Source organism: Chaetodon trifascialis, assembly GCF_039877785.1.
Source record: "Chaetodon trifascialis isolate fChaTrf1 chromosome 24 unlocalized genomic scaffold, fChaTrf1.hap1 SUPER_24_unloc_1, whole genome shotgun sequence".
In the NCBI taxonomy this organism is placed as follows: Eukaryota; Metazoa; Chordata; class Actinopteri; order Chaetodontiformes; family Chaetodontidae; genus Chaetodon; species Chaetodon trifascialis.
Window position 1 is genome coordinate 1222623 of NW_027255838.1, and position 24524 is coordinate 1247146.

The 24524-nt window shown below is 44.0% G+C and overlaps 1 protein-coding gene across 1 annotated transcript; it reads left to right on the forward strand.

The window, feature by feature from the left end:
• Positions 1 to 8940: 8940 nt before the first annotated feature.
• LOC139328096 (NLR family CARD domain-containing protein 3-like) lies at positions 8941 to 23840 on the forward strand. Its single transcript, XM_070958191.1, has 12 exons — positions 8941 to 8986; positions 12111 to 12141; positions 13115 to 13239; positions 13347 to 13493; positions 17238 to 17316; positions 17475 to 17691; positions 17844 to 19626; positions 19712 to 19885; positions 21055 to 21228; positions 21637 to 21810; positions 22838 to 22884; positions 23047 to 23840. Exons 3-12 carry the CDS (start codon positions 13151 to 13153, stop codon positions 23604 to 23606), a joined length of 3444 nt encoding a protein of 1147 aa, XP_070814292.1. The 5' UTR covers positions 8941 to 8986; positions 12111 to 12141; positions 13115 to 13150; the 3' UTR covers positions 23607 to 23840.
• The last annotated feature ends 684 nt before the right edge of the window (positions 23841 to 24524 follow it).

The window sequence follows — 24524 nt, forward strand, 5'->3', positions numbered from 1 at the left end:
GCCACAAAACACCAGCATTGAACAGCTCCATGACACAAGCAAACACCCCTCCGAGCAATCAACACCTATTATTACCCAAACAGCAAAACAGCCAACTTAGCACACTCGCTAGCAGGGGCGGACTGGGACAAGAAATCGACCCAGGCATTTTGGACCAGACCGGCCCACATCTTTTGCTGGGGGGAGGGGGGAGAAGGGTTAGGGGAGGGGAGAGGGGAAGAGGGGAGACCTTAAATGTATATAGACCATACAAAGATCAGAAATCAGCACAGATCGGTTTGTCAGTTCCGCACCGGGGAATCATCTTCTTTTCTCGTTCCTCTCGCTCCAGCTGAACTGTCAGGTGTCGCGCAGCTTCACAGCCGAATCCAAAGTGTGGTCCATGCAGGTCCCCTCAGCGGCCACCAGAGGGGGCGACGGCAGGCAGGCAGGCAGACACAGACAGAGCGGTTGGGCTGAGGCAACATGAAATGACACAGTGGAAAGCCTCATTTAAAGTCAGATCAATATGTGGTACAAATAATACATGATGTTACAGAATCGACCCTTTGGTTAAAGTTAAAGTATACAGTCGGCAAGTGGGAAACAAGAGAAAAGAGTAAACAGAATGAGAGAAATGCTCATAAATACAAACTTGGTCTGCAGAGATGGAGGGGACACTTTGCTCTGTCACCTGGGTGAAAAGGTCGAAGACGATGTGGCCGTGACCTTTGCCAAAAGCCATCAGGCCAAAGCACGCTCTCCCCGATTTCTCCTGGCTCGGCCGCACTGCCTATTGTCTGGATCTGCTGCAGCAGGCGCTCTGTGATTCCCAGCGAGATGTCCCAGGCGACCACCTGCAGCTTGACATGGCCTTGTAGAAGGATGGCAGAACAAGCGTAGGTGTGTTTTTGAGGGCGGGGAGTCTGTGTGAACCCTATAGTGCCATTCCAACAAAGAACACAGCTCCTCTCAACAATGGTGCATCCTCCATGTGCACCCTCTCCTCCATCATGCTGCATATAGTGTAAATGGCACTGTGGCCTCGGTGAGTCCCCAACACCTTCCTCATCAACTTCCAGCAAGATTCACAAAACTCACGCTGACAGTTCAACAGAGTGTGATGATGGAGACAGTGAGAGTCTGAGGGCGGGCAGCTGTAACACACCACCACATCCAGGACGTTGGAGGTGGATGAAATGGAAATAGTAACAAAAAGGAAACATTGCTGAGATGTTTGCACGACTATAGTGTTACACTAATGATCATATCAGTATAATAACTCACTGTTTTTCCAGCTTGGGGGTCCAGAAAGACTAAAACAAAGCAGTCAGTGAAGTTCTGCTTCAGAACAGCCTGAAACAAGATCACAGACATGGATATAGACTAAATGGACATTTTTAAGAGAAGCTTACAAGCTTACAAGGATTCTTCCTGTACATCAGTGACAATGAAAAGGGCAAATGTTGAAATGTTGACATGGACCAAGCGAAGTGTGCAGAGACGCTGGCTTAGAGGCATTTCTTCCTCTAAGCTCACATGTGAAAGATTTCTGTTACTCAAAACTACAATGTTCCTCAACACAGACATGATGGAGTCTCCTGGATAGTTCAAGTGCTGTCCTGTAAGCTTGTGTTTCAACAATTGCTTACATACAAATTATTTACTATATTTTTGTCATTGTCAACGAATCCCATGTGCTGTCCTGAACCAGCCTTGAATGTATCCTCATAACAAGTGCCACCGAGCTCCACTATTGTTCAAGCAGTATTACAAACACATCAATGAGCCGCACTGTTACACTGGGAGATATTTTCCTTCATTACCATGAACACACACACACACACACACACACACACACACTGGGGTGGGGAGGGGTGGCTCTGATCTCATAAATGACACATAAATTTGTGACCGACACATCACTAATTTCTCTTTCTGTTCAATAAGAAAACAAACAAACAAACAAACAAAAAAAAAACAAAACAACGGTGGCCGTTATCCTGGTCATTTCTGTGCGGCGTGTGCGCGTGTCACCCGCGTGAAATGCCTGAAATGTCAATCACTGTTAACCAATCTCAGGACAGACAGAAATAGACTAATAAACAGTAAACTAATAAACAGTAGAATCAGTTTAATTTCACATAAAAATGCGTTAAGACACACAGAATAAGCTTAAAATGTGGACTTTTTGAAGGGGACATCTTACCTGTCTATCTTCCGACTCCTTCTGAAAACTTTCAGCCCGCCCTGCACAGCAACACTTGTTGATCACGCGCCCTCTCAGCCAATCAGGGCGGCCATAGCCTCCGTCCTGTACGTCGGATTGGCTCCGTTGTTCCAGTGTCAACGCTGCAAATGGCCCCCCTGCTGTGTCTCCCCTGTGACACTCAGGGTTACACAAGCTTTGACTTTAGGTGGAAAAAAAATGAGAAAGGGTGAAATCAAGCGCTTGAAATGAAATAGTTCCACTGGGCTGTTGTCAGAAACTGTTAGACAGCACAGTAGGTGAGAGGAAATTGTTTATTGATGCCCCGAAATGGGCTTTCCCATGAGAAGTGAATGGGAGGGTGAAAATGTTACAGTGTCATTAAAACAGTAAATATTAATAATGTAACAACAGTAACAGTAAAGGTCCAAGGACGGAGCACGCGCCACGTAATGAAATAAGATTGGAAATGCAAACGACAGAGAAGAGACAGATTTGACAGGTGAGGGGATAAAACAAACAGAAAGAGGGGGGGTCTCTTTGTCTGTCACGGCACATACAGCTGCTTAATCTTGTGTGTTTGCCTGATTTCTATCGTTCATAAATCTCTTAGGAGCTGGCTCCAGAGGACCGGCTCAGTCTGCCAAGCCTTATCATTTGTCTCCATCTAGTGGCCAACAGTGCAAACGACAGCCTCAGTCGCAAAAGCAGGATAGGCCAAAACGCTGAGCATCTGTCTGTCATTCTCTCTCTCTCTCTCTCTCTCTCTCTCTCTCTCTCTCTCTCTCTCTCTCTCTCTCTCTCTCTCTCCCTCTTTATATGTGCAATTGAACAATAATTGATGTAAAGTCAGTGAAGTCTCCCTTTCAGTTATTTAAATCACATAGATCTGCATATATCAACTCATTTCAAGCAAATTTGGCTAATTAAGGCAAACAGTAAGCAGCTTTAAATAAAGAAACAAGTCTTTGAAATTGTTGGCATATTATTAAATGAATCTGTCCATGCTGTGAAACTGCACACAGAAAAATGAAAATGAAGGAATGAAAGAGCTGAAATTAAGTAATAAGATATTTTTTTGTGGTCCACCCTCCTCAGATAAGGAAATTAGTAGATAACACACTGTCAATCTGCTTGTATGTGAACGTGCAGGATAGCAGACCTCCACCTGCCCAGCAAGATCACGGGACTCTGCCGTTCACCTCAGGCGCACGAGGACATCGTTTGCATGAAACTGTGTCCAGGTAAGACTCATTATGGAAAAAGTACACATTTGAATAACACGCCTAAAACTCAGTGATAGTTTATGATCTATTTGTAAAATCTACGGAGAAATATAACTGTTTTTGACAGTGTGGCAATCGCTTTCGTCCCGAAGTGAGGACTCCGACGGGACGCTGCGGGGCTCGCCGAACCCCAGTCAAAAATCCACTAATTTAAAGTTATCTCGCTTTTTCTCCAAAATCTGCGTCGGTCCGCGTGTTTTCCATCTGGGAAAGTAATCAGTAGGCTCTGTTGAGTAATTCGGCTTAAAAAATGACCATGAGAAGGTTTTTAAAGTGTTTTTTCAGTGCTTCATCAATTGCTTATTAGATCAGGTGAATCGAACTCCGTTCGTCTGTGGCTCATCGAAGCTATGGCTTGTTGGGTGCTTCCTGACATTAACGGATCATTAATGTCGCGTCTTAGCTGACATATTTCTGTTCTGTATTTGTTTTATTTTGTATGGGGCAGCAATCTCTCCACACAATTGGCTGTTCAAGCTCAATTATAGGTAGGGTTGCCACCCGTCCCGTAAAATTTTTGTTTTTTTTTAATTAATTAAAATATTTTCATGACAACAGCAGTTATTATAATGTACATTGGTAGAAACAATTGGACATCAGCCAGGGGGTAGGCTATTAGATAAATACAGAAAATAAAGAGCACAAGTGGTTTGTTTTCATAGCTTTCTTATTGTTAGAGTCACAAATACTTTCCATGTACTGTTCTGTTTCCTTTTGCAATGCAATAAAACAGGGGGTTGAGGGACTAAATTTGGCTTTGTGTATGTGATATTTACCCAATATTATTATTAAGTTTGTGACATACATGTTTTTTACTTTTAACATCATGAACCCCAAAAAGTATATTGGTCCATTCCAAAAGGAAGTCTGAGTCAGTCTTCAGTGTGATGTAATGCAGTACTTCTGTCCAGCAGGTGGCAGTATAATGACAGTTCCAGAACAGGTGCAACATAGTTTCAGGCTCAGATCCACACAAAGAACAGTTCACACATACATTCCTCCCAAATCTCAGCAAATAGTGTTTGGCAGGATAGTATTTATGGATTCATTTGTAAGACACTTCTCTAACTTTGTTTGTCATCAAATATTTGTCTGGAAGATTCCATTTTTGGATCCAGTTCAATCCATTAACAATATTAGAGCAGTACTGAACAACATATGGGGTAGTAGTAACATCAGTTTGAAACAATGATCTGATGAGACCATTTTTTTCTTAGTTTTGACAGAGAAACACATCCCCACTGATGTTAATGTAGGGTCTAAAGGAGGACAAACTGGTTTTCCAGAACCTCTTAAGAGCATCAGGATACCAGAAGGAATGGCATCCATTACAATTGCAAAGTCTTTGGGGGTAACAGGAATACCATATGTTTGGAAGAATTCTGTGTAATTCAGCAGATTTCCATTATCATTGAGTAGCTGGGTAACTAAAACTATGTTATTATTAAAGCAGCAATTAAAAAATAAAGAGATGTTTTTATATTTGATATGTTGATTATTCCAAATGAAGCATCTGTGAGGCGAGAAGTTGTGTTTATAGATTAAGGACCATGCCAACAGCATTCGCTTGTGAAAGTTTGATAGAGTTATGGGAAGTTTTTCTATTTTAGAATTACATAATAGCACATATTCAAGGCCTCCAATGGCAGAAAAAATATATTTGGGTATAAAGTTCCAAGTGGATGTAGGATTATGTAAAAACTGCTTTATCCAGGTAACTTTAAAGGTATTGTTGAGGGTAGTAAAGTCAAGAAAGTTTAGACCAGCAGAGTCATAGGTGTTCATAACAACAGATTTTTTCACACAATGCGTCTTGTTCTTCCGTATCAAATTAAATAATAGCTTATCAATGGCACTGCAGATCTGTTTTTCACAGCCAGGGGAGCAGCGGCGTAAGACGAGACAACCCCTCTGCCTTTGTTAATAAAACTCTGCCTTTCAAAGACAAATCTCTTTGAAGCCATTGGTCCAGTTTTTTCCTCGTCTTGTCTATAATCATATTCAAATTTTCAGAACATCTGCCTGTCTGATTTTTAACAATGGTAATTCCAAGGTAAGTGAGTTTGTTTTTAATAGGAATATTGTAGATGGTGGAGTCATCGCAGTCTTTGAGAGGAAACAGCTCACATTTCTTCAGGTTTAAACAAAGTCCAGAAGCTGCAGGGAATAAATCTATTATATGGATAGCAATGGGAACCTGTGTGCTATTTTTTAAGAAAAGTGAAAAGTGTGTAGTAATGGCTCACATTTCAGTTTGTTGAAGTATCACAAGAATTGGTATTTTTTGTAATTTGGTCCAAAGCTTCTGTGTTAACAGTGGAAACACCAACAGCACACCCTCCTGGTTGCTCTCTGGTTTTGTCTGACCGTCCAGAAATGCTTGAGGTGTTCGTGGATTGCTTCTGATCCCTGTCTCCTTGTTTTGTGTCCTTTCAGTTGGAGCAGCTGTACTCGCTGAGCCTCTGCTCCAAAGAGGACTGTCTCAGGATCCTGTCCAGGCACCAGTGGAACCTGCAGCATTAATTATTGCATTTAATTATTGGTCAGTATTCAAGATAAAAATAGCAGCGTAGAAACTGAAAACTTAAGAGGGATGATGACACATGAATGAGGGAGAGGGAAAGAGAAATAACAGACATGGTAAGCCTTCTGGTAGAATCAGGAGGGGAGGAAACACAGCTAAGATCATTACAATGCTTCACCTATCTGGAATTAAGATATGAAATTATTGGACTTGGGTTGAACATATATTTCCATTACACATCTGCACAAAACATAAAGTACATATAAATAAACAGAATGTGAAATAAACAGATTGTACAATAAACAGTAGAATATAGGTTAAGTTAAAGAATAGCAGCAGAGATGTGTGAATGGAGGGAAGAGAAGTCCCAATGATTTTCTCTGCTGTCCTCACCACTCTCCTCACATTCTTCCAGTCAGCAGCACTGCAGCCTCCACACCACACAGAGAAGCCGCTGGTCAGGATGCTCTCTATGGTGCTTCTGTAGACGTGAGGTTGGGCGGGGGCAGGTGGGCTCTCCTCATCCTGCACAGAAAGCGCAGGCGTTGCTGGGCTCTTTTCACCAGTGACGCAGTGTTCACAGACCAGGTGAGGTCGTCTGTGATGTGCACCCCCAGGAACTTGGTGCTGCTGACCACCTCCACAGCCGTGTTGTTGAGGAGAAGTGGAGCGTGACTGGGCTGGCTCTTCCTGCAGACAACAATGATGACTGGTTTTATCCACATTCAGGATCAGGTTGTTGGCTTTGCACCAGCCCACCAGCTGCGCCACCTCTTCTCTGTTGGCCAGGTCGCTGTCGTCCCTGATGAGGCCCACCGCTGTTGTGTCATCAGATAGGACTGTTTTGAGTGCACTGACTGGGATATATGTCTGGGATATATATTATGATGATCTTAGCTGTGTTTCCTCCCTTCATGATTCTACCAGAATTCTTACCAGAGCAAAACCAAAAAACAAACAAACAAACAAACAAACAAACAAACAAACAAACAAACCAAAAAGTATATATATATGTGTGTGTGTGTGTGTGTGTGTGTGTGTGTGTGTGTGTGTGTGTGTGTGTGTGTACCCAAAATATATGTCTATATATCCTAGCAATGCATGGAAGGGGAGTTTAAATAACGTCAAAACATCGACAGAAATGAGAGGAAAAATTGGAAGTCCACACAGGTTTCTGCCATCTTGTTTACTAACACAGGGGTTTATCAGTCAGTGGGTTTATATCCAAACAAATACATCACAATATAGCAAGGTGGTGCATGACAGATAAACAGCAAAAGGTCCAAGTAAACAATGCCACTCACTGGATTCGAATCTGCAAGCTAACAGAACACTGATTACAGAGCAGGAGTGTAAATGACTCCTATAAAAGGTCTGTTGATCAGTTCATCAGTTTTTGTAAGCCTTTGTTTTGTTAGTGTTAAAATAACCGTTCCCTCCATGTTTTTTTTTTTCTTTTTTTTTTTTTTTTTGTATTTCAATGTTATGAGCTCTTATTTTGGTGCCTTTCCGGCGGCACAGGAAGTGTACAGCTAAGAAGCGTCACTTGACATGAGGGACACGTATCCATAAAGTACGAAAAATCATACGGGAAGAGGAAAAACGGATCACACGGTGTTGCTGTCCAACGCAAAGGAGATGTATGAAAATGATAAGCGCCTAGCTGAACGGGAACAAGCTCTTACGGTGTTTCATGAAGAAAGGAGTGAAGGACAGAAAAGTACATTTGTGTTCAAAACAAGGCTGACGGCTGAACATAAATAAATGCTTTGTGAAACATCAGTACGCTTCACCATTGTCTGCCTGGGGTTTGCTACAAGGAGTCTAACCACTGCACCACTTCCTGCTTCATTCCTCAGCGGCTACAGCAGTCAGAATCAACAATGACACAGAAGCATGAACCACAAAAAGAAATAAATAAACGATGCATGGAAGAGGAATTTAAAATAACGATGAAGTTAATATATGGGATATATTCCTGCCTATCATCCAAAATATTTACCTATGAGAAACTACAAGGTGAGTTCGGACAAACTTTGCCACAACGGAGATCTGTGCTCAACTGATTTGGTCTGCTTGTCTTGATCGGCGATTGGGCGCAGACACTTCAAGTTGAGTGGCCGAGAGAAAAGAAGGGTGGAGATCATTATCATACTGGGAAAACGCCGTTTTTTACGCGCGTCGTGATGTGCACAAACGCGCGTATTTTACGGGCGTTCTCGGAGGACTTCATTACGGCGTAAAAAGCGGCGTTCTTTTTGCGCATTACGGCGTAAAAAACGGCGTAAAGTCTGGAAAAAACGGCGTTTTTTACGCCGTAATGCAGTTGAAACGCGATTGAATGTGGCGTGTTTCTGACAGGAACGGCTTGCCATAGGCTTGCCATACACCTGAGCCGCATCAGCGCTCATCAGTGTGCGGCTTCTTAAGCCGGCTCCGCTCTTCCTTCGTCGCCAGATGATTACTTCGTCCAGTTGCTTGTGTCTCTCTGAGCGTGGTCTCTAGCTATTGAATTTACGAGTTATTAGTATCGCTGTCTTCTAGTGTTGTTCCTGTTTGCAGGTGGATTTTCTGCTGTACGTACTCTAGCTGAGCTTTTTGTTGTAATATTTGTTACTTTGTGTTTGGACATTAAAATCAACAAGCTTCTTGTCACTGCATATTGGGTCCTGGCCTTTCTGTGTCTCGCGTCCGTAACAGTGTGTGTGTGTGTGTGTGTGTGTGTGTGTGTGTGTGTGTGTGTGTGTGTGTGTGTGTGTGTCTCTCTCTCTCTCTCTCACTCACTCACTCACTCACTCTCTCTCTCTCTCTCTCTCTCTCTCTCTCTCTCTCTCTCTCTCTCTCTCTCTCACTCGCTCGCTCACTCTCTCTCTCTCTCTCTCTCTCTCTCTCTCTCTCTCTCTCTGCTCCTTCCTGTCTGAACTTTACTTTCACTTTCTGTCTTCGGTGTGTCGCAGTTTGTTTTCTCCTCTGAAGCTCCAGCTGAAGGTAAAGTAACTCGTTTCAGGTGTTTTTCACTCAAGCTGTCGTTAGCTTAGCTTCAGCACAAACAGCATCGATCTGCAGCTCCGTCCATCGTTTCTCCAAACTCTGAGTTTAACTGTGAACTCTGGACGAAGGAGGTGAAAGCAGCTCCGTTAAAAACATCGGCCATGTTGTGTGGATGTTTGTGAGTGTAAACGCTGGAATAAGAGCAGAAGCAGAGCGAGCTGATCCTCAATAGTTGATGTGGAGACAGCAGGAAGGAGCGTTCAGAGGCTGTGAGGAGCTGAAAGCTTTTATTTCTCAATTGATCTGATGATTTGGGTTTCCTCTCCAGATCAAAGTGTGTGTGAGCTGTTTCTTCGTTGTTTTCATGGTTCTCTTTGTGTCCTCTCACAGTTACAGATGAGTTCTAGTTTCTGGTTTCTGCTGCTTTCTTGAACTCGAACTTTCATTTTCAGGAAAACTGTGAAAACTCTTTGCTGTCTCTGTACATTTACGCTCGGCCTCCTTCACTCATCTTTCTTTTCAGTCATCATTTGACTTCTTTCTTTCGACTTTCTTTCTCTTCGCAGCCATTTCATTCTCCTCTTTTCTCTTTGTTGCTGTTTCTTTGACTCGTCACTTGATGGCGCTGTTTCATCATTTGTGTGTTTCAGTCGATATCAGCAATAAAGTTTTTTAAGTTCTTTTTTGTTGTCTAACGGAAACAGAACAACTGAAACTTTTCTTATTTTTGCATTTTATTGCAAAAATGTGTCATAAGTAAGAATAAGTTCAGTAATGTACTGCACTTAAGTAAGATAAGATAAGATAAGATAAGATAAGATAAGATAAGACTTTATTGATCCCACACAGGGGACACTAAATTGTTACAGCAAACAGGAAAGCAAGTACAGTAGCATGAAAAGGTGAAAATAAAAATAAAGAAGTTTACAAGATACAGAATAGAAAAAACAAATATGACTTTGTACCTTTGTGCAGATTGTTAAAAACATAAATGCCAAAGAATCCTACTGCCATAAAAAAGTGTTGCTCGTAGTATGATTGAGAAAAACTAACTACTGACATGACGTGTTGTATTACACCATAGGAAAATACTACTTCACTTGGGAAATACTGGGTCTGTGTATTTGCACAATATAAACAGTTTATTAAAATACATTTCCCAGTTTGGATCATAAATGGTATGACTGCACAGCTGAGAGAAACATACAACTAAGAAATGTAGAAACTGCACCAGGTGAGATGGACAAATGTGAGCAGAGGTTAGCATTAGAGCAGATGTTAGCATTAGAGCAGATGTTAGCATTAGAGTAGATATTAGCATTAGAGCAGATGTTAGCATTAGAGCAGATGTTAGCATTAGAGCAGATGTTAGCATTAGAGTAGATATTAGCATTAGAGCAGATGTTAGCATTAGAGCAGATGTTAGCATTAGAGCAAATATTAGCATTAGAGCAGATGTTAGCATTAGAGCAGATGTTAGCATTAGAGTAGATATTAGCATTAGAGCAGATGTTAGCATTAGAGTAAATGTTAGGATTAGAGTAGATATTAGCATTAGAGCAGATGTTAGCCTTGAACAGTAGTGCAAATCAAAAACAGGTTAATGATGTAGAGTTGAGAAAGAAAGAAGCATCAACAAAGAGCGACATGACATGATGCTGGAGTGAAACAGTCTGACAGATGTTGGATGAAGGACCTGTGGCAGTTTCCTTCTTGCAGACTGGATGCAGACTGGTGCCCCTGTGCTGCAAATTACCTAATTGGACACACACTCATGAAGCCTCACATACTGTGGTCTGTTGGTGGGGTAGTTAATGGTCCATGCAGCCAGGTGGCAGTCTACACCAGCTCCTCCCAGTTTGCCCCTGAGCAGTGATGGTTGGATTGTGTTGAAAGCTCTGGAGAAGTCGTAGAATATGACCTTCATCATGCTTCCAGTGTGCTCCAGATGGGTCGATGGAGCAGGTAGATGACTGCATCCTCCACACCGTATGCTAACTGTAGGGGTCCAGCTTGCTGCCCACCAGGTGACGGAGGTGGTTCAGTATAATCCTCTCCAAGGTCTTCATCAGGTGGAAGGTTAAGGTCCTGAAGTGGTTGGGCTCCTTGGGTTGCACAATCTTTGGAAAAGGACCTACACAGGAAGTTTTCCAAAGGGCAGGAACTCTCTCCAGACTGAGGCTCGTGTTGAAGATGTGCAGGAGGACCCTGCAGAGCTGATCTCTGCAGTCCCTGAACAGTCTGGAGCTGATGCCATCCGGGCCTGTAGCTTTCCTCACCTTCATCCTCCTGAGCTCCTTCCTCACCTGGTTGGCTGTTATGGAGAGGCTGGGGGGGACTTGGGGGTGGCTCCTGTAGAGTGACGTGAGGGGAGGTGAATGTAGTCTGTGAAGTGGAGCGGAGGGGGTTAAGAATTGTAAGGTACTTGTACTTTACTTTAGTATTTGTACTTCCTGCTACTTTCTTCTGCTCTGCATTGCATTTCTTCTAAAGCTTCAGTTACTTTGGAGATTCACATTATTTCTCAAAATATGATCAGATAATTAACGATGAAGTAAAATTACAAATGAAACTGCAGTATAAAAGTACTGTGAGATGATCCATTCTGCAGAACCAGTACTATTACTTTGTTCTTTAAGTAGGCTCCTTCTGTACTTGTACTGCAGTACAATGTTGATGTGAGTACTTCTCCCTCAGAAATATAGAAATGTGAATAAAAGGCAGAATAAAAAGCTGGAGCCGTTCAGACTTTCTGCTTCCTGTTTCCTGTCATTGATGCACATTTGAAATAAAGGTTTTCAGTCATAAAATGTGCTTTTTGTTTTTTTCTCTGAGGATTAAAGATAAATTGATGAGATAAAGGAGATTAAAGCTCTTTGTGAAGGACATGAGACTGTTTCTGTGTCTGACAACAGTGAGGACAGTCCGTTAGTTTGTCTCACGTCCTCATTTCCTGCCTGATTTACTCTCACTTGACGGAGGCTCAAAGTTTTCTGTCCTCAGCTGGACTCATGTCTCTCTCTCTCTCTCTCTCTCTCTCTCTCTCTCTCTCTCTCTCTCTCTCTCTCTGCTCCTTCCTGTCTGAACTTTACTTTCACTTTCTCTCTTCGGTGTGTCGCAGTTTGTTTTCTCCTCTGAAGCTCCAGCTGAAGGTAAATTAACTCGTTTCAGGTGTTTTTCACTCAAGCTGTCGTTAGCTTAGCTTCAGCACAAACGGCATCGATCAGCAGCTCCGTCCATCGTTTCTCCAAACTCTGAGTTTAACTGTGAACTCTGGACGAAGGAGGTGAAAGCAGCTCCGTTAAAAACATCGGCCATGTTGTGTGGATGTTTGTGAGTGTAAATGCTGGAATAAGAGCAGAAGCAGAGCAAGCCGATCCTCAATAGTTGATGTGGAGACAGCAGGAAGGAGCATTCAGAGGCTGTGAGGAGCTGAAAAGCTTTTATTTCTCAGTTCAGTCTGTAACTGTCACTAAATGAGCTGTCAGAGCTCTGAACTCTCCTCCAACAGCAACGAGTGTCGCTGCTTTTTCTCACTTTGTGCTTCAATGTGATCAAGAATCAAATCAAAGATTCCTTTTTTAATATGATCTGAGAGGGCTTGATTGAGACAGGCTTTTATTTTGAAAGGATCTCTCAGTGGTGGAAAGTCACCATTTACTCAACTAATGTAGTTTAGTACAGTCTGTAAGTACTTTATTACTTTACTTGAATATTTGTGCTATTTTCTGTTTCTCCTGTGTAAATATTTGACTTTTCCTTCACTTATCGATGATCGAGGATCATTGAGGCGTAAAGAAACTTTCAGTCATGTTGAATTTACTGAATATTCCACAAACTGAAGCTTCCTGTCAGATTCAGTCAGTGTGTGTCAGTGGACGTCAACGCTCATCCAGGCATTAAGTGTGTGTTCACTTCACTGCAGCTTCATGGCGCCATCTAGTGGACTGATAGAAGTACAGCAGCTTGGCCTCACACTGCTGTCTGACTGCATTCAGCTGACACTGATATGAGAGACGAGATAACAGCCAATCAGAGGAGGAGCAGCTGATATTTGGACAGGAGAAACCATGAAAGGATGATTTCAGCTGATATGCACATGAATGATTTGTGTTTCCTCTCCAGATCAAAGTGTGTGTGAGCTGACGTGAGTTCAGCAGCATGAATCGGTGTGAGGACAGAGAGGAGGGAGTCCTTCCCTCTAAAACCAGTCCGTGTGGGGACGATGACGTCCAGACCGAAGCTCAGAGGTGAGACGAGGATCTCTGACTGTCCAGGACTCGTCTCCATATCAGAGCACTGGAATCTGTCCACCATCATTATTCACACTCAAAGCTCTGTGTGTGTTGTGTTGAAGGCCAGAGCAGCAGGGCCCACCAGACTCTGCTGGATCTGGACCTGGACCTGCTGGACCCGGACCTGGACCCAGCTGTGTGTCCTTCAGGAGTGACAAGTCAATGGGTCACCTCATTGACTTTAAACAACAACATGTCTCTGACAGACAGTAAGTTGTTCTCAGTGTTAAAATCCTGTTGGACAATTTGACCTTTATTTTCAGCGTCGTTCTTCTTCTCATTCGTTTCTATCCTCACATGTGGAAGCTGCCCAGTATAACCAGTCTTCAGCTCTTGACTCCAGTTGAACATTTCCTCCACACACACGTTCTGACTGATGAGAGCATGAGTATGAAACAGTGACTTGATTGAGGCTAACAGATGCTAACGAAGGCTAACCCTGATTCCACTGAGGGTGAATCCCATTTCTCTTTTCTACCCCTACCCCTTAGCCCTATCCCTTGTCCCTTGCCCCTTGAAACGGATTGCCAAGGGGTAGGGCCGAAAGTCAACCCCTCCGAATTGGGACACCCCTTCGACAATCGCGGACATCATCAGTAGTCGCCGCTGCCTCTTACGTAGGCAGATGCGACAAGCTAATGCTACCGTCACATTCGATTTGTGTATGACATTCCTGCATGTTGTATCCCACAACGCTATCAATGTAACTGAATACCAGCAGCGAGGTTGCCAAAGTTATTATTGATAACGTTATCGCTGTAGATTATCATCAGGGCTGCCCACAGAGCACCGCTAGTGGCATTCAGCCTGGCAACGGTAACCACGTAACTGAAGCCTCGACTATCGATTTTTTTCGGGGGGTTTTTTACGAGGAAAATGACCACTACACATTGAAACAACATTAAAATAGACAATAAAGTGGTTTTCGTACATTTTAAAACTTTATTCATGGAGAAAATACCGGTCTTGCAAGGCATTCTGAGAAATCTGTCGTACCCCTCCGTTTGGAGTGTGCCTCGGAAAAATCTCCGTTTGGAGGGGTACATAGCCCTACCACTTCCCCCTACCCCTCCGTCATAATGGGAATTGGGACACCCCTACCCCTCCACATGAACGCGCAAAACGGAGGGGTAGGGCCAAGGGGGAGGGCCAAGGGGTGAAATGGGATTCAGCCTGAGTTCTATCCATCCATTATCTATACCTCCTATCCCTTTCGGGGTTGCGGGGGGGCTGGAGCCTATCCCAGCTACAATGGGCGAGAGGCGGGGTACACCCTGAACCGGTCGCCAGCCGATTGCAGGGCCACATGCAAGGACAAACAACCATTCACATTCACACTCACACCTACGGACAATTTAAGAGTCATCAATTAACCTAATGAGCATGTTTTTGGTCTGTGGGAGGAAGCCAGAGTACCCGGAGAGAACCCACGCATGCACGGGAAGAACATGCAAACTTCACACAGAAAGACCCCGCCTGACCCGGGGATCGGACCGGCAACCTTCTTGCTGTGAGGCACACGCACTACCTGCTGCGCCACTGTGCAGCCCTCCACTGAGTCCCTCCATCAAATCAACATGTTGTGCTTTTCAGTCATTTGACAACACAAACACAAACATGTCAGTGATAACAGAGGCCTGTACCATAAAGCTTGATTAACCTAGCCGGGCTTCCTCTTACTTATCGGGCTTCACTTAACGAGACATCCGCCCTCCGGATTTTCGGTACCATAAAGCCGGCTATCAACTCACTAATTCAATTCAGGCTTGTCCAATCTAGATCTGTGCGCGCTCACATAAAAAGGGCGGAGTTTGCTGCATGCGACCAATCGCAAACATGGAAAAATCAGCCCGAGCCGCATGTTTCACTACGGAGGAGCAAACAATAATAATTAATAAATCCGAGGAATACAAATCAATAATCCAGGCAAAAAGCAACACAGTTGCAGCTGCCAAACAGCGCACGGATTGCTGGCAAAAAATCGCCAACTGTGTCAATGCGTAAGTTAGTGCCATTATAATATTACTTCCCCACTATGACTGCACTTGTATATCTGACTACAGTAACATTTGTGTGTTCCATAAATGTATGTGTGTATGAAATTTTTCGTCATGGCATGTGATCGTAGCCTTATTATTTCAGATGCAGCCCGAGTGGAGCAAAGAGAACATGGGAGCAAATCAAACATAAGTATAAAAATATACTTCAAAGTGGTCAGTACGCTTACTATATCTTATACATGTAGCATATGTATATGTAGGCCTACATGTTGGAGGCTATATACAATACAATATACAACGGCAAACATCCCAGGGCTTAGTCTACATTATGCAAATTACACATCAACCTTGCTTACCTGCAATGTCATAAAAGCCCTCTTTGATGCATTGCGTGGGCAGGTGGCCGGGAAACACCACGAATGCATCGACAAGCTCAGTCAGGGCCCCCGCGACTTTATGAATAGCTCTACATACTGTGGTTTTCGGCATCGCCAACAGAATACATAAAAGTACCTATGAATGAATGAATCAATCAATCCATGATTTACTTAAACAAATAATTGATTAATGGCATTTTATCTGTGGCTTGCTTGTAACCCATCCAACAAGGGATTTAAAGACATCATAATAATTACAAACATCACTAAGAAATATATTACCTGTGGCAAAAAACCTCAGTGCAATGCACACTGTCTGCGGGACTGTCAGCGTGTGGTTGCGGTGCGTTACATTACTGATGTAAGGCTCCAGCAGCTGACAGATGTTTTGTAACCCCTCTCCTGAAAACCTGTACCTTTCGCACAGTGATTGTTCAGACAATTCGAACGGATTACAGCGATCTCTAAATATTCTCTCGCGCCTGAGTGCTCTTCACACAAGCTGTGCACCAAGATCCACTGGGTTCTCATCAAACGGACAGGCCATTTTCCAAGAGAACTGATTGGTCAGTAGGTGGGGCTTTTATACCTGCTGAGCTCTTATCCTGAACTGATCCTGCTCCGGAGCAGGTTAGGTGTTCAGCATAGGTTACCACGGCAACGTAGCCCGATAGAAAGTAAGCCACCTTTATGGTACCGAAAAGCCAGGGTTAAGCCTGAAGTTCTCTTGCTAAGCCGTAATCCAGCTTTATGGTACAGGCCTCTGCTGGACTGAGATCAGCTGCTGTGAAACACAGAGTGAAGCAACACAGAGAGTGTGAGGAAACACACAGTCTGTTTGTGACTGATGCTGCTGATGGATTCACAAAGTCAAGAACAACACTGACGGCGGCATCATGGCGCCTCACATCAGGCTGGAGTTGTGCCTCTGTGAAAACGTCTGATGCAGAGAAGGGTGTTATGGGTAACTAAAGGCTGCAGGAGCTCAGAGAGGACACAAAGCTCAAAGATGTGTTGTGTGTCCAACAAGTGGACAAGAAGAAAGACATGTTGTCCAAGAATAAAAGAAAGAGCCAGAACAAGTTGTATGAGAAACAGCTGCAGCTGCTGTCATGTCGTCCAGAGAAGAACGTTCCAGCTTTCATGAGAAACACAGCTGGATGTGAAATCAGCCTCAGCTTTGCTTTGATCCAGTATTCTCTGCTTCTCTCTTTGCTTTGTTCAGGTTTCACTCACTTTATTGGGACTCACTGCCAGTTTGTGCTGGACAGGTAGCATCCAGTTAGCTTGTGTGAGCTGTGTGATGCTGTCCACAGTATTATAGGGCTCAATAAGAACTGGAGGGACTCAAGCAGACAAGTTGCTCAACCAACACAGTAAAGTGAAAGCTGCACAGAAATGCAGGCTGGACTGTTGATTCACGGTGGGATCAGCAGTACGAGCAACACTTTAATGTCAGTGGAAACCATCTGATTCAATGTTGGAATTAACACTTTAGCTAAAAGGACCTTCAGCTGGTGTTTGTCTCTGTGTGGACGGACATGATGTGAGCTAATTCTTCATGATTCCTCCACAGAGTCCACCAGGAGAGCTCAGAGGTTCCCAGTGGTCAGTCTGCCCAGCAGCATCAGACTCACCTGGACTCCATATTTCTGGTCTGTACATGTACAACAGCTGCTTTCACATCTGTTCTGTCCACAATAATGTCCACGCTGCACTTTTTAGACCAGTGGACCGTCAGTCTGTCCAACATGGATCTGATGTTTGCTTCCATGATTTCACTTTGTGTCATTCATATCATCTTCTGTTCCAGCTGCTGGAGGAGAACATTGTCTCTTTTGTGAGGAACGAGCTGAAGAAGATCAAGACGGCTCTGAGCTCAGATTACCCAGAATGCTTTGAGAGTCAGGGGGAGGATGAGGATGAGGATGCAGAGCAAAGGAGGAGCAGCAGAGAGGCATTTGTGAAGATCACGCTGCACTTCCTGAGGAGAATGAAGGAGGAGGAGCTGGCTGAGCGTCTGCAGAGCAGTAAGAGGATTTCTCTAAAGGCTTAACTGCTGGATCAGTGAACATTCACTGATGTCCAACAGATGGACCAAAATATGTTCAGACAAGGACACTGAATTCTCATCTGAACTTTATCAATCACTTACTAATTTATTTGTTGTGTCTTCATTCAGGAAGTCCTGTTGGTGTTTGTGGGCGTAAACTTAAATGTAACCTGAAGGAGAAGTTCCAGTGTGTGTTTGAGGGGATCGCTAAAGCAGGAAAGCGGACCCTCCTGAATCAGATCTACACAGAGCTCTTCATCACAGAGGGAGGGACTGGACAGGTCAATGTTGAACATGAGGTCAGACAGATTGAAACAGCATCCAGGAAACCACATGGACCAGAAACCACAATCAGACAAGAAGACATCTTTAAAGCCTCACCTGGACAAGATGAACCAATCAGAACAGTGATGACAAAGGGAGTGGCTGGCATTGGGAAGACGGTCTTAACACAGAAGTTCACTCTGGACTGGGCTGAAGACAAAGCCCACCAGGACATACAGTTCATGTTTCCATTGACTTTCAGAGAGCTGAATGTGCTGAGAGAGAAAAAGTTCAGCTTGGTGGAACTTGTTCATCACTTCTTTCCTGAAACCAAAGAAGCAGGAATCTGCAGGTTTGAAGAGTTCAGGGTTTTGTTCATCCTTCACGGTCTGGATGAGAGTCGAGTTCCTCTGGACTTCACCAACAATAAGATCCTGACTGATGCTTCAAAGTCCACCTCAGTGGATGTGCTGCTGACAAACCTCATCAGGAGGAATCTGCTTCCCTCTGCTCACCTCTGGATAACCACACGACCTGCAGCAGCCAATCAGATCCCTCCTGCATGTGTTGACATGGTGACAGAGGTCAGAGGGTTCACTGATGAACAGAAGGAGGAGTACTTCAGGAAGAGGTTCAGAGATAAAAAGCAGGCCAACAGAATCATCTCCCACATCAAGACATCACGAAGCCTCCACATCATGTGCCACATCCCGGTCTTCTGTTGGATCACTGCTACAGTTCTGGAGGATGTGATGAAGACCAGAGAGGAAGGACAGCTGCCCAAGACCCTGACTGAGATGTACATCCACTTCCTGGTGGTTCAGTCCAAAGTGAAGAACATCAAGTATGATGGAGGAGCTGAGTCAGATCCTCAGTGGACTCCAGAGAGCAGGAAGATGATTGAGTCTCTGGGAAAACTGGCTTTTGAGCAGCTGCAGAAAGGAAACCTGATCTTCTACCAATCAGACCTGACAGAGTGTGGCATCGATATCAGAGCAGCCTCAGTGTACTCAGGAGTGTTCACACAGATCTTCAAAGAGGAGAGAGGACTGTACCAGGACAAGGTGTTCTGCTTCGTCCATCTGAGTGTTCAGGAGTTTCTGGCTGCTCTTCATGTCCATCTGACCTTCATCAAGTCTGGAGTCAATCTGCTGTCAGAAGAACAAACAACCTACCATGACTCTGCAGAAACACTCTTCTACCAGAGTGCTGTGGACAAGGCCTTACAGAGTCCAATTGGACACCTGGACTTGTTCCTCCGATTCCTCCTGGGTCTTTCTCTGCAGACCAATCAGAGTCTCCTCCGAGGCCTGCTGACACAGACAGGAAGTGGTTCAGAAACCAATCAGGTAACAGTCGAGTACATCAAGAAAAAGATTGAAGAGACTCCCTCTGCAGAGAAAAGCATCAATCTGTTCCACTGTCTGAATGAACTGAATTATCGTTCTCTGGTGGATCAGATCCGACAGTCTCTGAGTTCAGGAAGTCTCTCCACAGATAAACTGTCTCCTGCTCAGTGGTCAGCTCTGGTCTTCGTCTTACTGTCATCAGGAAAAGATCTGGGCGTGTTTGACCTGAAGAAATTCTTTGCTTCAGAGGAGGCTCTTCTGTGGCTGCTGCCAGTGGTCAAAGCCTCCAACAAAGCTCTGTAAGTACAGAGATTGTGAAGTTTATTCATCAATAAATACTTTGATATCTAACTGACTGTTTGCTTCCTTCCTGTGTCTCTTCAGACTGAGTGACTGTGACCTCTCAGAGAGAAGCTGTGAAGCTCTGTCCTCAGTCCTCAGATCCCAGTCCTCCAGTCTGAGAGAGCTGGACCTGAGTCACAACAACCTGCAGGATTCAGAAGTGAAGCTGCTGTCTGCTGGACTGGAGAGTCCACACTGTGCACTGGAAACTCTCAGGTCAGATCAAGTTACTGTTTGTGTTGACAGATTGAAGTTAGTTCTGTACATTTAGAGATTCATTTAGTTTAAACAGTCTCTCTCATGTCAGGATTTGAATCTTTCAGTCTGTTTTCTTTATTTTCAGATCTCCGACTGAGATTGATGATTTTGAGTTTGTCAAATGATGATCAGAAATAATTTCCCAGCCTGCAGTTGTAGATCATCTTTTCTGTGCACGTCAGAAAAATGTGTGCACGTGTCTGAATGTATGAATTTAAAAAAGATCCTCAAATTGTGATGTGTCATAAAGTTTTGTCGCTGTAGAAATATTTTGTGTACCTGTAATTAAAATCTGTGCAGGAATATTTTCTTCAGTGAGGTTTCACAAAGTGCAGCATGGCTCATTAAATCTGATGAATTTACTGTTGATCAGAGTGCTGAGTCATGGGAAGCATGAATCCTGAGGCACTATGAGTCAGCAGTTTGAGTCTAGCACAGAGGCTGTCTCATGTGAAGCTCAGTGGCATGAAGGACAAAACAAATTGGACCAAGCCAGACTTCCTTTGTGTGAGCTGCCTCAACTAAACATGAACTCCAGGCAGAGGTCACGGCATCACGATGGTGGTTATCAGCTTCCTCTGTGAACTCAGGAGTCCTTCATCAGGCTCTGTGCACGTTCCCATAAAAAGAGACGTTTGCTTCATCATTTGACTCTTTGTCACCACAAAAAGGACCAATCATGTCCCCTGTCCTTCAGTCCAGAGGGGCAGGCTGTTTTCATGGAGAGCTTTGGAGAATGTAAAAAATAAAAGAGGAAAATCAAGACTGCTGCTGCACATAAGACGAGAGAGGAATGCTGGCAGGAAACTGCTGATCCTTTCAATCATTCACTTCATATCTTTGTTTCAGCACTCAGTCACTCTCAGAGCCTCCTGTTTATTTCTAACAGCACATTCAAGAGTCTGAAACTTTAAACTTCATCCAGCAGGTTTAAACATGAGATCAGGAAGTGAATTCAGGTCTGACACTGTCCCCTCATGGAGGACACATGACTGTGTTTCTACAGACATGAAGACAATGAATGAACATCTGCAACATGTTTCTGATGGAACAACAAAGATTTGAACACATGCTGAGAAGAAACTCAACATTTTGAAATAAATGCTCTTTTTCTTCTTGTTCTTCAGACTGAGTGTCTGTAAACTCTCAGAGAGAAGCTGTGAAGCTCTGTCCTCAGTCCTCAGATCGCAGTCCTCCAGTCTGAGAGAGCTGGACCTGAGTAACAACAACCTGCAGGATTCAGGAGTGAAGCTGCTGTGTGCTGGACTGGAGAGTCCACACTGTGCACTGGAAACTCTCAGGTCAGATCAAGTTACAGTTTGTTGTAAAAGTGTTGACATCTTTCTTTAACCTCAGAAGTCCACACATTTGACACAGACATTCATTGATTGGCAGATTTTTTCTCTCAATGACGGAAATCCTCGTTTATGTTTTGTTGTCATGTGACTTTGATTAGTGGGCGTCACTTTATTCCTGATTCAGTCGTGATTAATTAGCACAAAGGTGTCGCTGAGGACCTCAGGAAGTGAAGTGTCAAGTGTGAAGTCGTTGACCTGAAACACAGAAACTGTTGAGAATTATTATGTGTTGTAACTCCTCCCACGTGATGCTGCTCAGCCTATCAGATCTCTGCATTGTGAGAGCAGTGATTGGACGGACAGCAGGACCCTCAGATGATCTTCCATGTGTGTTGTTGTGTGTGTTTTCAGGCTGTCAGGCTGTCTGATCACAGAGGAAGGCTGTGCTTCTCTGGCCTCAGCTCTGAGATCCAACCCCTCCCATCTGAGAGAGCTGGACCTGAGCTACAATCATCCAGGAAACTCAGGAGTGAAGCTGCTGTCTGCTGGACTGGAGGATCCTCACTGCAGACTGGACACTCTCAGGTATGAAGAGGCTGCTGCAGCCACAGTCAGTCAGTGTGAAAGAGGTGGAAGAGCTGGAAACATGTCGTCTGTCTTTTTGCTTGATGGTGGATATGAGTGAACATGAACAATCACACATGTAGGAAACCTTTGTCCTTTGATCGCAACATAAACACTGGTTGAACATGAAAAGGACATATTTGTGTTGGAGATTTCAAGGAGAACATCTCCAGGAACAAACATGATGATGACCTGTTGGTCATCATTGATGCAGTTTGGACAGATCTCTGCATGGTAAAAGACCTGTCTGTCAGTGTGACAAATGTCCTTTTTGTCCTCAAAGACATAAAAACAAGCTTCCAATAAGTCCAAAGCAGTTGTATTTAGTTCAAACTGCTGGAACCTGACAACCACAGGACAGAGCAGGACTTCTGAGACGCTTCATTCAAGTGTTTTTCACCAAATGTTGGACTGTTCCTTCATCAGTGGACAACAATTGGACTGAACATGGTCTTCACAGCAAACATGGCTTGTAAATATTTCCATGTCATACATCAAGTGGCTCTTCTTGTTCTGGTGAAGTTTGACATGAAAAGATTTCCACACAACAGAGTCGTGATGACTCGTCTCAGATGTTGAATTCATTGACAGTTTTCACACTTGTAATGAAGACATGAAGCACGGTCACATATGGGACATGACGAAGACAAGCGTGTCCAACAATAAATGATTAAAGCTCTGTTGGTTTGTTGAGTGAAGACAAAGTCAGACTGATTATTGATCATCACAGGTGGGAGAGCAAGAGAGCGATCAATGAGTGAAGCAGCTCAGAATAGAAGTCAGCAGCAGATTGAAATGAGGAAATGAGCTGATGAAGGCAGATTTAATGATGAGAGAGAATCAGTGTCGCTGTCAGTGTCTGAGCAGAGCTGAAGAGGGAGAAGCAGGCCGCATCAACATGTTGTGTTTGTGTGTGTGAGAGTGATGTAACGTCCATGTTTGCATGCTGAAAGAGGAGGTGCTGCTCTGACCCCCCTCCTCCTTTCAGGGTGGAGCCTGCTGGAGTCCGATGGTTGAGACCAGGTCTGAGGAAGTGTAAGTGTGTCTTTCATTTGACTGATGACAACAAAGCAGAGCACATTCAGCCATCTTCAAACTGTGACATCACTCATTCACATCTCTGATGTCAAACTGTCCATCAATCAACAGCTGATCGATCAATAACTGCAGCTGTTTTCTTCTTCTTCTCTCCATCAGATTCCTGTGAACTCAAACTGGACACAAACACAGTGAACAGAAACATCAAACTGTCTGACAACAATAGGACGATGACGTATGTGACGGAGCGTCAGTCATATCCTGATCATCCAGACAGGTTTGACCACTGGCCTCAGCTGCTGTGTGGAACTGGTCTGACTGGTCGCTGTTACTGGGAGGTCGAGTGTAGAGGAGACGTTTATGTGTCAGTGAGTTACAGAAGAATCGGAAGGAAAGGAGACAGTAAAAAGTGTTTGTTTGGAGGGAATGATCAGTCCTGGAGTCTGGACTGCTCTGATGATGAAGGTTACTCTGTCTGGCACAAGAGCAGAGAAACATTCATCTCCTCCTCCTCCTCCTCCTCCTCTGTCTCTCGCAGAGTAGGAGTGTATGTGGACTGTCCTGCTGGCACTCTGTCCTTCTACAGAGTCTCCTCTGACTCACTGATCCACCTCCACACCTTCAACACCACATTCACTGAACCTCTTTATCCTGGCTTTGGGTTCTGCTTCTGGTCCAGGTCCTGGTTTGGTTCCTCTGTGTCTCTGTGTCCTCTGTAGGAGGGACAGTCTCCTCCTGTTAGAGAAACACTGCTGAACAGATCAGTTGAGTCTGTGCAGGATCTCAGTCACATCAGTCTTTCAGGTTATTGGAATAAATTGATCAATGAACTTTGTTGAAAATGATTGAAAAGATTCCTCATTTACTTTGTAAACTTCTTCCACTTCCAGTCCTTTAAAGATGGAAGCTGTGATCATTAAAGTGTGGAAACGCTGTTGACTTGAACCTTCAGCTGTGTGTTAAATATGTGCAGTGTAAACATAGCAGAAATTAAAATAAAACTGAGGTAGACTTTACATCTGTCACAAAAAACAAACCTGATACAGTACAGCTACATTGAAATATAAAACCAGCATTGAAATATGAAAAAGTAACTCTTCAAGTTATTCTTACTCGAAACAACAATTCAAGTATGTTTTCACTCCAGGTTTTGTGCTAGGAAGACCAGCTGGCTGACCTCTGGTTTTAAAGCTGCCCTGGTACATGTAACAGTATTACCCCCTGTACTAAAAATTCTTTGTGAGGGGGTACTGGTGGCCGGGATGCACAAGTACTTTTTTGCAAGCAGAGACAATCTGGGGAAGTTATGTTCGTGTAGCCTCCACCAGTCCAGAGGTTCAGACTCACTGTCTGCATCAGGGCACATCAGGTATCTTTCCACCTCACTCTCCACTTGTTGTTTGTCAGTGAGAGGCAAGACATCCTCTTCTTGACACTGTTTTTTGAAGTAGCTCCCCAATGACTTCCGTTGCTTCTTCACACCCAGTGGCAGAGGTGGTCCACTGGCTTGTCCTCCTTCTGCTTCACCTTGGTCAGCTGCTCCCTCAGAAGGCCCTGTCTCTGACTGGCCTTGGTCTTCATCCATGATCTCAGACACTGCTCTCACTTTAATGGCCCCTACCTTCTCTGGTCTGATG